General features: G+C 39.8%; 1 protein-coding gene across 4 annotated transcripts in view; it reads left to right on the top strand.

Annotated features, from left to right (window-relative positions):
• PIK3R1 (phosphoinositide-3-kinase regulatory subunit 1) overlaps window positions 1-14,529 on the top strand; it is a 63,651-nt gene that overhangs the window by 42,526 nt on the left and 6,596 nt on the right. For 2 of the 4 annotated variants that reach the window (XM_082191912.1, XM_082191913.1), the window contains 10 exons: window positions 1-132; window positions 1,081-1,282; window positions 1,635-1,714; window positions 9,098-9,200; window positions 9,745-9,843; window positions 9,958-10,138; window positions 11,392-11,517; window positions 13,127-13,269; window positions 13,384-13,560; window positions 13,666-13,734. In XM_082191912.1, coding sequence (XP_082048038.1) covers window positions 1-132; window positions 1,081-1,282; window positions 1,635-1,714; window positions 9,098-9,200; window positions 9,745-9,843; window positions 9,958-10,138; window positions 11,392-11,517; window positions 13,127-13,269; window positions 13,384-13,560; window positions 13,666-13,734 — 1,312 coding nt within the window. Of the gene's footprint in view, window positions 133-1,080; window positions 1,283-1,634; window positions 1,715-5,311; window positions 5,452-7,470; window positions 7,699-9,097; window positions 9,201-9,744; window positions 9,844-9,957; window positions 10,139-11,391; window positions 11,518-13,126; window positions 13,270-13,383; window positions 13,561-13,665; window positions 13,735-14,529 lie in introns of those variants that run through there. The other 2 variants (XM_082191915.1, XM_082191914.1) reach the window with 2 other exon arrangements.

Here is a 14,529-nt window from a genome sequence, read left to right on the forward strand (position 1 = left end):
ATTTTTCTGCAGTGGATTTTGATGCCCTCGATCTGCAGGTTTTATCAGATGCTTTGAAGAGGTACTTTGTGGACTTGCCAAATCCCGTCATTCCAGCATCTGTTTACAATGAAATGATTTCCATAGCACAAGGTATGAACGTAAACTTTTTTTTTTTTTTTTTTTTTTTGCAAATGCAGAATTCATTAACAGTGGTATTTTTTGTTTCCTCCAAGGGTAGGTTATGGGAGGCTTGATACACCAAAAATCGGACCTTTAGACAAGACTTGCATACATTTTTTGAGCCCTGCAGAAACACACACACATTCCTTTTGGATCTGCTTTGTACACATAGCAAAGATCTGCCGCATAGTCCTGTTTCCCTGGCAGACATATCTAGTTGAAAACGTTTGTCTGTTTGCATGTTATGCGCTCACCTTTTATTTTCATGTTAACAAAATCTCATGGAATTTTCTTAAAAACATAATGTACGAAGCGGTTCTTAGTGTTAAGAACTCATTGTGACTTGGCAAGTACGATATTTGTACAAACCCTGGTTAACAAATCAAGGATTTGTCTGTATGCAGAAAGAGCTAATTGTTAACCTTTTATCAGTACTTGCGAGGTAAATGTATTAGAGTAGACAAGATTCTGAAGTCCATTCGCAATTCTGGGATACAGTGCAATAAATATGCATAGATAAGGCCCATCTCTTTTAGTATTGAATTCAGGCAGTAGGACTCAACCTGTTCAGTGGCAGCCTTGATAGTTATTTGCAAATTCTAGGGACAGGATATTGCTTCTAGTGTAACCTTCAAAGTTACAACAGCACCTCCGATGCTTATCAGCTACATCTCAGAATTACCCAATCATGTATGATGCTAAACAGAAGACAGACTTCTATCAGCACACGCTGAACATTTTGTGGCTTTTTACCAAATTATACTCCTGTTTCACTTTGACTTTTGTATAGTTGATCCTTTTTTCTGTCCATGCTTACTAAAGTTCTCATCGTTCAAGAGAAGAAAGAATTCATGTCTTCCTGTAAAACTTCTTGTTGAATTACACGAACCTCATTAGGAAACGTTCATTTCTTTGCAGAAGTGCAAAACTCAGAGGAATATGCTCAAGTGCTGAAGAAGCTCATCAGATCTCCTAATATACCTCAGCAGTATTGGCTCACACTCCAGTATCTACTCAAACATTTCTCCAGACTTTGTCAGAACTCTACCAAAAACCTTTTAAATGCAAGATCCCTAGCTGAAATTTTCAGCTTTCTGCTCTTCAGGACCCAGATAGCAAGGTAAGGTGTATGCATTTATTTAACTTACTTATTTATAAGATTTCTTACCTCCCCACCAACCATAAGGTACTAGAGTGAGTTAATAATGAGATAGTATTTAATAAAGTTTCACTCAAAGTATATATATTGAAATTAATGGCCCTAACTTAGTCATGTTCATTAATTCCAGTGGCTCTACACTAAGTAAACCTTAGTTGAATGCCACCCATTTAATCATGCAGTTAGAAAACCAATTACAGTTGCAGAAGCAAGTGAAATCATTTGCATACGTGTCTGATATTATTCAGAATATTCAACTTGTTCAGCGCATGCTTCCTTGTTTTAATATAAGACCAATGTTTTTTTTTTACAGCTCTGACAGTCCTGAACATCACATAAAAATCCTGGAAGTGTTAATTACAAGTGAATGGAATGAAAGACAACCTGCACCAGGTAAGAAAATCTGGATTTTGGAGGCATTTTGAAGTATATTTTGGAGAAGGCTGTACTTGTGGCATGTTCTTACCCTCTACCTTTATTATTATGTTGAATTGGGAAGTCTGAGGCAAAATGGTTTTGCCTTCTCTGATGGTTAACTTCAGGTAGCAATGTTCACAGCTGAAAACCAAGTAGGCTACTCTGCCAAGCCGCGCTGTCCATAAGGCAGCTATGAGGAATCTAGGGCAGTGCACGGGAGCTGTTCTGGTATGCAATTGTACCTTCCTGCTTGCCTTGTTTTCTGATTAAGCACTGAGGGAAACTCCTGTGTAGAAATATCCAAAGATAAGATACACAGTTGTACCATGAGCTGGGTTCAAATCTCACCTCTGCCACAAACTCCCTAGATAGATTTACACAATCTATTGGGCTGTCCCCACCCCTGTCTGTAAGCTAAGGATGGTAATCTGTCAACCAATTTTTCCTTGCTTAAAGCCATATGTCATCACAATGCAGAAGAGTATGGCTTACTATGGCTCCATGAATGTGCTGACTCCCAGTGAGGAGCCTGCACCCATTTTGCTCCTCCCTGTGCCTTTTTGGCTCCTGCAAGAAAGGTTTGGCTTAGGGTATTGTCCAAGCTCAGGGTCAAGGTTAACGTCACTCTCCTGAAACCATGACCTGTAACCATAGGGCAGACCTTGGCACTGCACTGACATAATGTTGGAAAGAACCTTTCGCTGGGGGATTTTCTATACTGTGGACATTGTAAGGTGTTCTTTGGTGACTGATGACCAAATAAGCAAACTTTTGGCACATACTTTTATTTAAAGCAGATTTAATGTGTCTGAAAAAATGTGAGTGTAGTAGAGGCTGTCTCGGGAACAGAATGTGAAGTCAAACAGATGTGATTTGGGTGTGCGAGCATAATTTTAAAAAGCAATAGTTGGTTGAAAATGGATACCCAGAAACAAATGGATGTATTGGTACTGGGTATGAAAACTGTGAACTGTAAGGGAGACACAAAGATCTAAATAGAGACTGTTATTTGTGGCGCAGCATCCCTTTTGCTTGTATTTATTTTTGATTCAGATTTGTCATGACCAATGGCTAGCACAGTAAAGTTATTTGGATTGGATTGGATTGGATCGGGTATGAAAACTGTTGCCTGCTTTAGAGAGCTGTTGTAGGGAATTGTGAAAAAAATGCATGTGAAATCTGACGGCAGCTTTGGTCATTGAATTGACATGGTTGGTTGACCCTTTTTAGAAAACTGGATTATGAAAACTGTAGGCACTCAGTTCTATCTTGGAATAGACACCACACCAAGTGTCAAAGGATTCTTCCCAGATGGTACCTACTGAATCGTATCCATGCATACTCCCCCTGCTCAAACCTTGTTGTTGCTTTGTGGGGAGAGGGGAGCATCATGGCTTCAGGGGAAGAAAAGGAAGGAAGAGCCTCATTTCAGGAAAGGAAATTCACCTGCACTGTGCTGTATTTCACCCTATGTTTTTATTAAGGAATATTTTAATTACATTATCAATTGATATCACTGTAAGATGTGCATTTATAGATTTCAGTATAATCCTTTATCACAACTCACCTGTGCTTAGGGAAAATTATTGAGTCTAAGTGATTTGGCTTTAAAAACATAATTTTAACTCTATCCCCCTGCTCTTGGCATCCCTTACTGTCACTTTAAGCCAGTCTACATTCTGATGTTTGTCCAGCAGAGGGCTCCCCTTCTAAGCTAATAATAAGCAAGGCTCACATAATTTTAAACAAATAAAATACCTTGCTGAATTGTGATTCCCATACTCTGTCAGTGCTTCTTATTTTGTATGTGTGTGGGGGGGGGGATACAGACACCAGTGATTTCCTTAGTGTAAGCCAACTAAGTAACACAGACAAATATTGCAGTTGGAAGTTGGGTTTGTAATCAACCTCTGCTTTTAGATTCTTTGTGAATCCAGTCTTTCAAGCACCATCAAACAAGTAACCAAATTATGCAAGATGTGGTAAAATTCTGGTTTTTATGGAAGAGAATAAATCAAATTGCAGTCACAATGCACAATCCTGCCCCTCTCTTTTGCTTTTTGCATGCAGCCTTGCATACGCATGAACGGATTAGCTCCACACACTGAGTTCTGTGTTTTTGGTGCCATCTATAGGGGAAGAACTAAATCAAGCCCAAATTAAATATCAGATACTCCTATAAGTTTATAGAAACCCATAGTTGGACAGTGACTCTGAATACCATTCCTGTATTCCAAGTCAGAGTAGATGGGAATGGACTTTTCTACAATCGTTGAAACAATATCATAAAATGGAGTCAACAGGTTTCTGTAATTAATAGTAGTTTCTGTAATTAAACGTGAACAGTTTAAGCAGATTGCCGTTATAGTACTCAAATTACATTAAAGTGGAAAACATAAATATGTGTCTCCCTCCCCCCCCCCAATTAATTTTCTGTTCCCCATTAAATGAACCAGAAGCTTATTTCCTTTGTGGTTGTATAACATTTTTATTTTTGTAGTCAAAGGCAAGGAGATGTGAAGCTCATAAGAAAGTAAAATCTCCCAAAATATGTTTCTGCCCAAATTCAGGACTTTTAATGCAGTTTGATCCCAGGCCAACAAAGATTGAGAATACCAGTTGGTACCCGAGATGTCAAAAGTTGCCAAAGTATACGTATAAGTTATTATGGTCAGTTGAGTAATAAATCCTGATTTGATTGATTGATTGAGTGATTGATTGATATAAGCAGGCAATGCAAGCAAACAGAAGGGCTGAGTTTCAAGTTTAAACTCATGTAACTTGAAAGCTCTGTGGCTGTCGATGTACCCAGGTTGAAGCTAGCGGGCGTTCAGGGAGGGACTGGGGACTTCAAGTTGATTTTAATTTGACTCAGCAGTGTGGGGCTTCATTTTATGGGTCTTCAAACACCACCTGTCGTTGTGGTCCGGTGAAAGTGTGTGGAAGGTGATGCAGTGAATGCTAACAAGCTTCTTCTGCGCTTGTGGGCTCTCAGAGACGCATAACTTTACAAGGAAGGCTTTCATTCTGTTTCTCTCTCCCCCCCCCCCCCAGCTCAGCCACTTCCTGTGTTTGGCTGCTCATAATGCTTTTCTTGACAGTCATGTACTTCACTTCTGCATGCAGCAGCCAGCTACAGAGACTATTTTAAGGCCACTTACAATGGTCTTCTCATTTACTTGGCTAAAATGAGACTGGGTTAGTCTTGCATTGGCCACTTGTTAGCCGATGACAACTCTGACTTTGACTCTGCCTACCCTCCCCCCCCCACCCGCATGAAATCTCTTGCTCAGCAAATATTTGAACCTGCCCAAGTTAATCATGAAACTGAGATCTTTATCTCAGAGAGACGTGCAAGCTACAGAGGACTTTTTTTTTAAACTACTAAAATCAGTGATGAAATAGAGGTGAGCAGATAGTCTGAGAGAGCCACAAGAAGTCAATTCTTTCTAAAGCGTAAGAGGACTTGGGAGTTTTTTTTAATTTATTATTATTATTTTGCACGTTGCTGCTTTTTTTTTCTGGAATTAAGGAGCTAGAAGACACTTTTGGAGACACTTGATTCTTGTTGCCTTCGGTTCCAAGGATAGTTTATTTTCTTGAAATATATTGGTACATGTAAATTCTGTGGAGCTGGGCAGAGGCCATCTACAATCTGGCAATTTCAGGTTGTCAAATGCAAGGGTGACCAAGTGCCATGCACAGTATACAAAGTAAGTGACTCACTCTCATTCTCTCTCTCTCTCTCTCTCTCTCTCTCGCTTTGTGTGTGTATACACACACACTCAATCTTTAAATGAAATGCATGTGATTGTATATGTGTGTGTATGCGTATATAAATGCATGCATATATGCATTGTATATGCATACTTGTACTATATATGATCATTAGACTAATCAGCAAGCTTTCATAGTTAAAATGTGATTTGAGTGAAACTTGACACCTGTTCAGTTATCTGCTGGAACAGTGGAAAATCACCTGTCTGTCAGTGTCTTGCCTGTTCTGGTTTTCCACACCGTGTCACAGCAAGCTAGACTAGTTTGGGTCAAGCAGTAACCTGATCATATAAGTGTGACTGTTCCGGAGTTTAGCCAGTAGTAAAACTTTTGGTGAGGGAGTGTACTTATTCTTCCCACTTTTGCTGTTAAAAGCGATTTGAGGGGGGGAAACAAATAAAAATGACAGCGACTGCCTCGTTGGGCTACGGGAGCTAGCTATGTGTGCTCTTTCGTCTTTCAGAACCTAATTTAAGAAATGTACCTTGGCAACAGAGCTGTTTGGATAGCAGGTGGGCTAAACCCTCAAGTTCAATGTTTGGACTTGTGTCTGGGACTGTCTGAAGTGTCCTGTTACATGAGGCAAATGGAAGGAATCTCTGGAGCATGTCCACCTAAGGGGTTGTAGAGGAGGGGGAGGCTACTGTGGGGTGGGTTTAAGCATGGCTGTTGCAGGGCAACGAGTGTGTGCATGTTTTTGCTGCTGTTGGTGCTGCAGCCATGTCCTTACATGCTAGTACTTGTCTTGAAGGATAAAAATGGTCAAGAGTTCATTTGCATGTGCAGTGCTTAGAAGATGTGAGTTGGCTTTCATTCGAGGTGTTCTGCAATGCACATCACCTAGAGTTCCGGTATAAGAATTGGTAAGGCAACAGTAGTACTAATGAGTTAAATATTTTCCACGTCTGGCTTTCTGTGGTGATAAATGTGTAAAATATTGGAATCTGTCTGCTTGGTGACTTCTTTAAGGATTTTTTTTTTTCCTGATGCTGAGTAAGAAATCACCTTTTAAAGAAATAATAGGTCGCTTTAGCTGTGAGAGAGCCTGGAGGAAGAGACCTGAGAAAATATCCAGTCTAAAGCAGAGAAGGCTGACCAAGAATTTTTGCTCTTCAGGAATTGCCAAAATGGCAAATGCCCTGATGACAGCAGGTCAAAAGAAGCAGTATGAACTAGGCATACTGATATATTCTGTTGTATTTTGCTAAGCATTTAACAATGGTGGGCTTGATTTAATTAACATGAAGTTGTTTGGTTTTGCTCATAGCAGTGTAAACTTCTACCGTTGTTTATCTTTTTTTAAAAAAAAGACTGATTGGAACTCAAAACAGCAAAGATAGATTCTGAGTTTCTACGTTTTGTGAAGACTTAGACAATTGCATTTGCCAGCTTTCCTGAAAAGGGCATTTCTTGAAGGTGGCATGTTATTAGTACAGGACCTTGTGTTTTAAAGAAGCAGTTGGTACCCAGACTTGTGCAAAATGGGCACTTGATAATATATCTGGAGCTTCCGAACTTTCCACTTGTCAGGCTTTTATTTAAAAAGCGCACCCGTAGTAGAGTCAAAATGTGTATGGAAGGATTGCAGTCAGTCGTAAACCCTGCTAGAGAACAGAAAGCTGGGACAGAGATGTGATCTCTCTGTGCACCAAGAAATCTACTGTATTGAAGGAAAACGCTTCCTGCTGCTGCTATCAGCCTTTTGTCAACCTGCCAGCAGTGGAATGTACCAAGCAGCCGACAGAAAAGATTAAAGGGGGGGGGGTGGAATCAGTGTAAACTGAGAACATGTTCAGTCGTCTTTATAAATACAATCAGGTGCCGATCACAATTCTGTGAAGTGTCTATTCTTTCTGAAATGACAATTGTTATAAGATTAACAAGGAATAAAAGTGGGGGGGGGGAATGAAACAGGAGTGGTCCAGTGACATTATTTTTGACATGATTGGCTGGGGATTATGATGTAATAGGTTACAGTGCAGCCCCTTATAGGTTTTAAAATGAATTCCAAGACACCATTACAAAGAGATCCCGGCTGTTTCCTTCTAAGTGAGCTTACTCGCTGAAACTCGTACAAATGTACAACACTGTCTGGAACATGGAAGAACTGGACATAGACTATCCTAGGACAGATATAAATTGTGGCACGGATTTGATGTTTTACATAGAAATGGACCCACCAGGTAACGTTGCAGCATTATTGTCGGAGGCTGGCATATTCTGGATGCCACAAAAGCTGCTCTCAGAGCAGAACTGGGATTTGGGGGTTAACCTGCTGCTGTTAAGTTGCTGAATTAAATTATCTTTAGTGCATGGGGGGAAAAGAAGACAGCAAGGGTTATTGTTCAGAATTCTCTTCGGCTTGCTTAATGAAACTGTAATTGTCATGTGATTTCTGTTTTTAGTTTTTTCCTCTCACCTGTAGGTCTGTTTGTTATACTGTACAGTAAAAATAGCCCTGCTTTGTGTGTCTTGATGTCAGGCAGAAAATGTTGTAAAAAGCTGCTTTTTTCCTCAAAACAATGGCGGCCTTTAAAATTATTGGGCACTGTTATTAAATGTTAGGTGTCACCATTTCTACTTTCATTTAGCACAGGTTAGGAAGATCAATGGGCTGCATTAAACCTTTGAAAATACAGCATTCATTTTGATGTGCATCTTTCCCACATGCATTGTTGTAGATAAATGGGATTGGGGTTTCCGTTAACGTAAATAATTTGATTTAATTTTTATTTAGCCCTGATTCCCCACCCCCACCCCCATTTTTAGCTGGTAAGCCAGAAATCCTGCAGTATCTTTTCTGGCACCCACTGGTGTCTGCATGCAGCTTTGACATTGAGAAACAGGACTGTGGGTTTTTGAAGAATCAGTATTGCCGTTTGGAGCAGTTTTATCCCATAGAATGCTAAGATTAGAACCAGGGATATTTGGGTCACAGATGGACTCCTTAAAGTGCATTTTGGCAGGATCAGAGAAACCCAATTCTTTCCCTATAGCAGTGCTGTGTAATTTTCCAGTTGTTATTAGCCACAGCGGTGCCGAATCTAGAAAGCAACGTAATTCCTCTTGGATGATTAAATCAGTATGTGTCTGTAAGCGTGTGTGTGTGGAGTGTACCATAATTTTTAATACATCAAATGATAGAAAGATGTGAAAACAAGGGATGGGAAAGGAGGTGCAAAACTTCAGTTTATATCTTTCCAAGTCCAAATTGCAATTTGTGCTACGATGGGAGTGGGGGAGGAGCTCTCCTTGGCTGAGAGCACAGGACTTTTAGGTAACCAAGGCTGCAATCATATGCACACTTATCTAGAGGAAACCATGTTGAATGCAGTGGGGCTTACATTTAAGCAGATGCATAGGATTGTGTTGAAATTATAAATGCTTACTAGAGTAATTAAGCTTGTTTCTTGGCAGGAGAGGGAGAAGTTTCAAAAGCAGTGCTGATTAAAAACAAATAAATCAGAGCTGAAATAATTTTCTTCTTCTCAATGGATTTAAGTTGATTGTCATTTTAGAACGTAACCTACCTGTACACAGCAGGCAGTATAAATATATATGTATTATTGTTTTCATTTGCAGCACTGCCTCCCAAACCTCCAAAGCCTAATACTGTAGCAAATAACGGTATGAACAACAACATGTCTCTGCAAGATGCTGAATGGTACTGGGGAGATATCTCAAGGTAAGGACACCTTTTATCTTGCTAATTATATATGCACATTTTTAGCACATTCTCTATTTGATAGGAAATGTTTAAAACATTGAAGCACAGGTTTTGTTTGCAGTGCTTTTAAAGAGTTAAAAAGCGTATATTTGCAAACCAGAAGTACAAAACATGCCAGAGCTATATTCTGTTAAACATTTCTCTGTTGGTTACTTACAACAGGAAATAACTGTTTTGCAAACGTATCAAGAGCACCAAGGTTTGTTTTTACATCTAAAGCTCTCTGAAATTCATACCAAAGAATAAGAATACAATTGCTAGCAGTTCACATTTTTGTACATACAGGAGAAAGTAGTCTATTACTGAGCTCTCTTGCTATAAACTTCTTGGAACAAGTGGGAAGTCAGTTCACAGAATAACAGAACTTGGCAGGTTTTCATATGAAAACTTCCTCATACTTTGACTGTGCTGAATAAAAAAGAAAAAAGGGAGAAAATACGTTAGTAGTGAAAGGCTAGTATTTTTAGAAGCTAAACCAGATGTTGCTTTGGTCCCATCACAGGGAAGAAGTGAATGAGAAGCTTCGTGATACAGCTGATGGCACCTTCTTGGTACGAGATGCCTCCACCAAAATGCATGGGGACTATACGCTTACACTAAGGTAAATATTGTTGCATCATCATATTATTTACTGAAGTGCATTTTACATGGCTGGATTTAAGAAACATTTTCCTCATGAAGATGACTGACTTTCCCCATTAAATTTTATTTACAGGAAGGGAGGAAATAATAAATTAATCAAAATATTTCACCGAGATGGGAAATACGGCTTTTCGGATCCATTAACGTTCAATTCCGTTGTTGAGCTAATAAACCACTACCGGAACGAGTCTTTAGCCCAGTATAATCCAAAGCTGGATGTTAAATTGCTTTACCCGGTATCCAAGTATCAACAGGTAAAAAAAAAAGATTTTCATCGCCTCTTCTGCTTAAGTACAAAAATATTGTAAGATTGTCTTCTAACAAAATGAACATATGTGTATCTGTGAAGGATAGGAATTGGGGTGGGGATGGGGGCATGGTTACTGTTTAACGTAACATTTAAGTGCTCACTGACCCTAACCCATGTTAACCTCATCAGATTCAAGAGTAGGTTTTTGCCTACAAGGAAAAGCTCGTGCCCACTAAATCTGTTTGTCTAAGTTGCCATGGGGTGTTTTGCTAGTACAGACTAACACAGCTCCTCTTCTGGAATGTGCACTGTTATCTAAATAACTGTCTCATTTATAAGTGAATCTGCAAATCTTGGGTGTGCATCTGGATGCAGTGGTAGGCTGGAAATGACCAAGACTGAGACTGGATCCTGGAAGGAGAGATACCCTGTGGGTGGGCATTCCCGGTTCTGGGAAAATGGCCATTGGCCTGTTCTGAATGGGGTCACACACCCTTTGAAGGAGCGAGTTCATGGTCTGGGGCTACACAGTGATACAACCTTGTCATTAGATGCTCAGATGGTGTCAGTGGCTACACGTGGCTTCTACCAGCTGTGAATGTTACTGGGCAGGTACAATCTGGCCACAGCAGTCCATGTACTAGTAACCTCAATGAGTGCTGCAGTGCACTAGATGTGGGTTGCTCTTGAGTTTGGTCCAGAAGTTCTAATAATGGTGCAGAATACTGCTGTTGCTACAGTGTTGCCATCTGCTGTTGTTTTTGTATATATTTTTACTTATTTTTTGTTTCCTCTACACAGCTTTTGGTAGTTTTGTAATGTGAGTGGTTTATAAATCTATTAAAACGAAAAGTTGCTGATTTGAATAGTGGTGCACATTTCAGGAGCTCCGTAAGTGGCATAAGCAAAAGAAACATCTTGGACTAATAGGCTAATCACGACACGAGCTTTCTCTTGTAAGCAAGAAGAACGAGCCGTTGCATTTAATAAACACATAAGCTCATTCCACAATAAAATGCATGGGGTATACATCTGTTTTCGGTGGCAGCATTGTAAGCAATGCATTCTGTCATGTGCAGAATCCATGGACGTTCATTCAGTCAAAATTTCTTGGCTGATTACTGGTGATGAGGGGCGGGGGGCTGCTGTATTATACATGCCTGTCTCTAGACCCAGCCCATTGCATTGTGCAAAACATGAATATTTAAGAAGCCTGGTCTTCATTGGACATGTATCTCCATGTGCTTGTCTTTCCAGGATCAAGTGGTTAAAGAGGATAGCATTGAAGCAGTTGGGAAGAAATTGCATGAATATAATATCCAATTCCAAGAGAAGAACAGAGAGTATGACAGACTCTATGAAGACTACACAAGAACATCTCAGGTGAGTAGTGTGGAATGTCTACCATGAACTCAGTCTATAAAGCACTTTGCCACAGCGGGGCCTTCAGTAGGAACTATAACAGGAGCATTCTGAGGTTAAATCTTCTTGACATTTGTAAATGTGCTACGATGACCTTTGAGTATGTTTTGAAAGGACGAAAAGTGTATGGTTTGAATAGTGGAGCAGCTTGCCGTTGTTTTACTCCTTATTTGCTTGGCCACTGTGCTTCTTGTCTGGTCACATCCAGGGGCACTGGCACACTATTAATTAATAAATTTTACAGTAAAGATTATATGCTGTTTGAATAAGACAGCTGGGCCCAGCAGGAAAGTTGACATTATCTATACAGAGACTAGATTTTACTAGTGTGAGTAAACCGCACTGTTGATATGGGAGGAATCTTCTACTTCTTAAAGATTTGGATATGCCCTTTTAAAAAAATATTATTTCTGGGTTATAGTTACACTATAGTTTTGTGTTTTATGTCTGCACACACAACTCACTTGTAATTTTACTATACCTGGTTTCGGACTAATGCTTATATTCGTGATAATAATGACTTCCCCAGCAAGAAATATGTTTTAAATAATGATGCTCTATTTCTTATCAGAATAACATAGTTGCACAGGTATATGAACACTGTACTGTTAGTACTCTTGAAGGACTTCAACTTAGCCACTGGAGTCAGGAACAGTGTCTAGACTGGACTTAATACTTTATGGTACTGTCACTAGTAAACCATTGGTTTTAGCGTTTATTATAGCCAAAATAAAACCAGGAAAGCTAACCAATTGCTCAGACGACCTCAATATTAGAGTAAAGTGTTCCTACAATTGAAAATAGTGGTGATGCTGAGTATATATTGGGCTGGATCCAGCCTGGAAGTTGAACTAAGTTCCTATTGAAATCAGCAGACCTACAGTTAGGAACAAAACACAACTAACTTAGTACACATCCAGACCACAGTATATAGATACAGAAATGTCTTTATTACCTTTGCTGTAAACCTACAAAAATGCAGTGAACAAATGATGGGATTGATAGAACTACTTTAGATGTGCCCTGCAGAAGTTTTGACCTTTTCTCTTTGAACACCTGCTTTTGAATGCCCCTGCAGCTTAGTTTGCCATGTGGTGGTAGTGGGTTGAGGGGCAAGGCTGCTGTTCAAAAGCGCACACCAGCCCATTGCACCCTTGGGCACATAGAACTAGTTGCTTGGCTCCTTGGATCTCAGCCAAGGCAGGGTGGTAGCTCATTAGTAGAGCACATACATCCTTTGCATGCAGCAGGTCCTAGGTTTACTCGCTAGCATCCTCAGGTAAGGCTGGAAAAGATTCCTCTATGAAATTGTGGGGATCCACTGCCAGTTAGAGCAGACAGTACACAGCTTGCTGGACCACTGGTCTGATTTCAATACACGGCAACTTCCTGTGTTCACCAATCAAAGTTGATTTTTCAGGCATCAGAAAGAAAGGCATGCAGGCAACCACCCTTGCTACTTTACTGGCATTAAAAAAAATACCCAATCACAAATGTGTTTCAGGTATAGAACATCCAGCCCCTTTCTGAGTTTTGCAGAAACTGAATTTGCAGCTTTTCTCCCCTCTAGGAAATTCAAATGAAAAGAACTGCTATTGAAGCATTTAATGAAACCATAAAAATATTTGAAGAGCAGTGCCAAACACAGGAAAGATACAGCAAAGAATATATTGAAAAGTTCAAACGGGAAGGAAATGAGAAAGAAATACAAAGGTTGGTAGCAGTGTCTTAAGATTTTTATATTTAAAGTGCTCTAAAGAAACTGCAAGCCTAAGCAGTGCGTTAAGAATCTATCTAGAATCTAACATGCCTAATTTTCCCCTCCAGAATAATGCACAACTATGAAAAGCTGAAATCTCGAATCAGTGAAATTGTGGACAGTCGGCATAGACTGGAAGAAGATTTGAAGAAGCAAGCTGCTGAATACAGGGAGATAGACAAACGCATGAACAGCATTAAACCAGACCTTATACAGCTCAGAAAGACCAGAGATCAGTACTTGATGTAAGTGCCTATGAGTTGCCAGATTTTTAAGTGTACTACTTCAATTTGAGTCCATTTTTAATGCATATTTCCATCACTAACTATGCCTTCAAATTTACTTTTCAGGTGGCTGACTCAGAAGGGAGTTCGGCAAAAGAAACTGAATGAATGGCTTGGCAATGAAAATACAGAAGAGTAAGCATCCATAGTCTTTTTGAGCACTTGTATTACACCAGTTAAATTATGACTCTATACATTTTCATTGATGGAATATGAATATTGTAATGTAGGGACTGTGATACTTGGTCTCTTCAAGAAGGCTAGCTTGGGCATCAGTTTTACTTTTCGGGCTAGTGGAGAGCTAAGAGTTGAATCCTTAGCAATTTCATATTTTGTAAAAGAGGCTACGGCGTCTGATTCTCCCACAGCCTTGATACCACAAGGTGGTTATCCTTTTGTCCATCTTAATCCTAGGAAAGTAGAGGAGATAGTCAACCTTTCATCTAGTTTTCTATCTGCACAGAGGTCTGTGGCACCTCCTGTTCTTTTCAATAAAGAGAAGCTCATAGTTTACTATGACAATTGCAACCACATTATATTACTATTGAACCCACAATAGTGATTTTGCAGCAGCTGCTGAAGCCTTAGATGTTTGGAGCAAGTAAATGTGAAGGCAACAGGGTTTCAACAAACTTTGGGTGCTAGCTCTTTTGGAAAGGTATTTGCTATGCTGCTGCTGAGCATTCCAGAATGTGTTTTCAGTAAACCAGCAGAACAAGACAGATTCTAAATTCATAGAGGAATGCTTTTAAATAACACCAAGGTCAGATTGGGGGAGAAGCAGTGGGGGGGGGGGTTACTCCCTGTTAGCGGGAACACTCTGCATTAATCTAGGGCTTGTTCCGCTTTATTTATAAGACACATTTGTGATTATGGATCGCAATCTGTGTTTTGGGTGAGTGCATAGTCTTGTTTGAAAACTAGAGCCAT

The sequence above is a fragment of the Podarcis vaucheri genome, assembly GCF_965113315.1.
Source record: "Podarcis vaucheri genome assembly, chromosome: 11".
Taxonomy (NCBI): Eukaryota; Metazoa; Chordata; class Lepidosauria; order Squamata; family Lacertidae; genus Podarcis; species Podarcis vaucheri.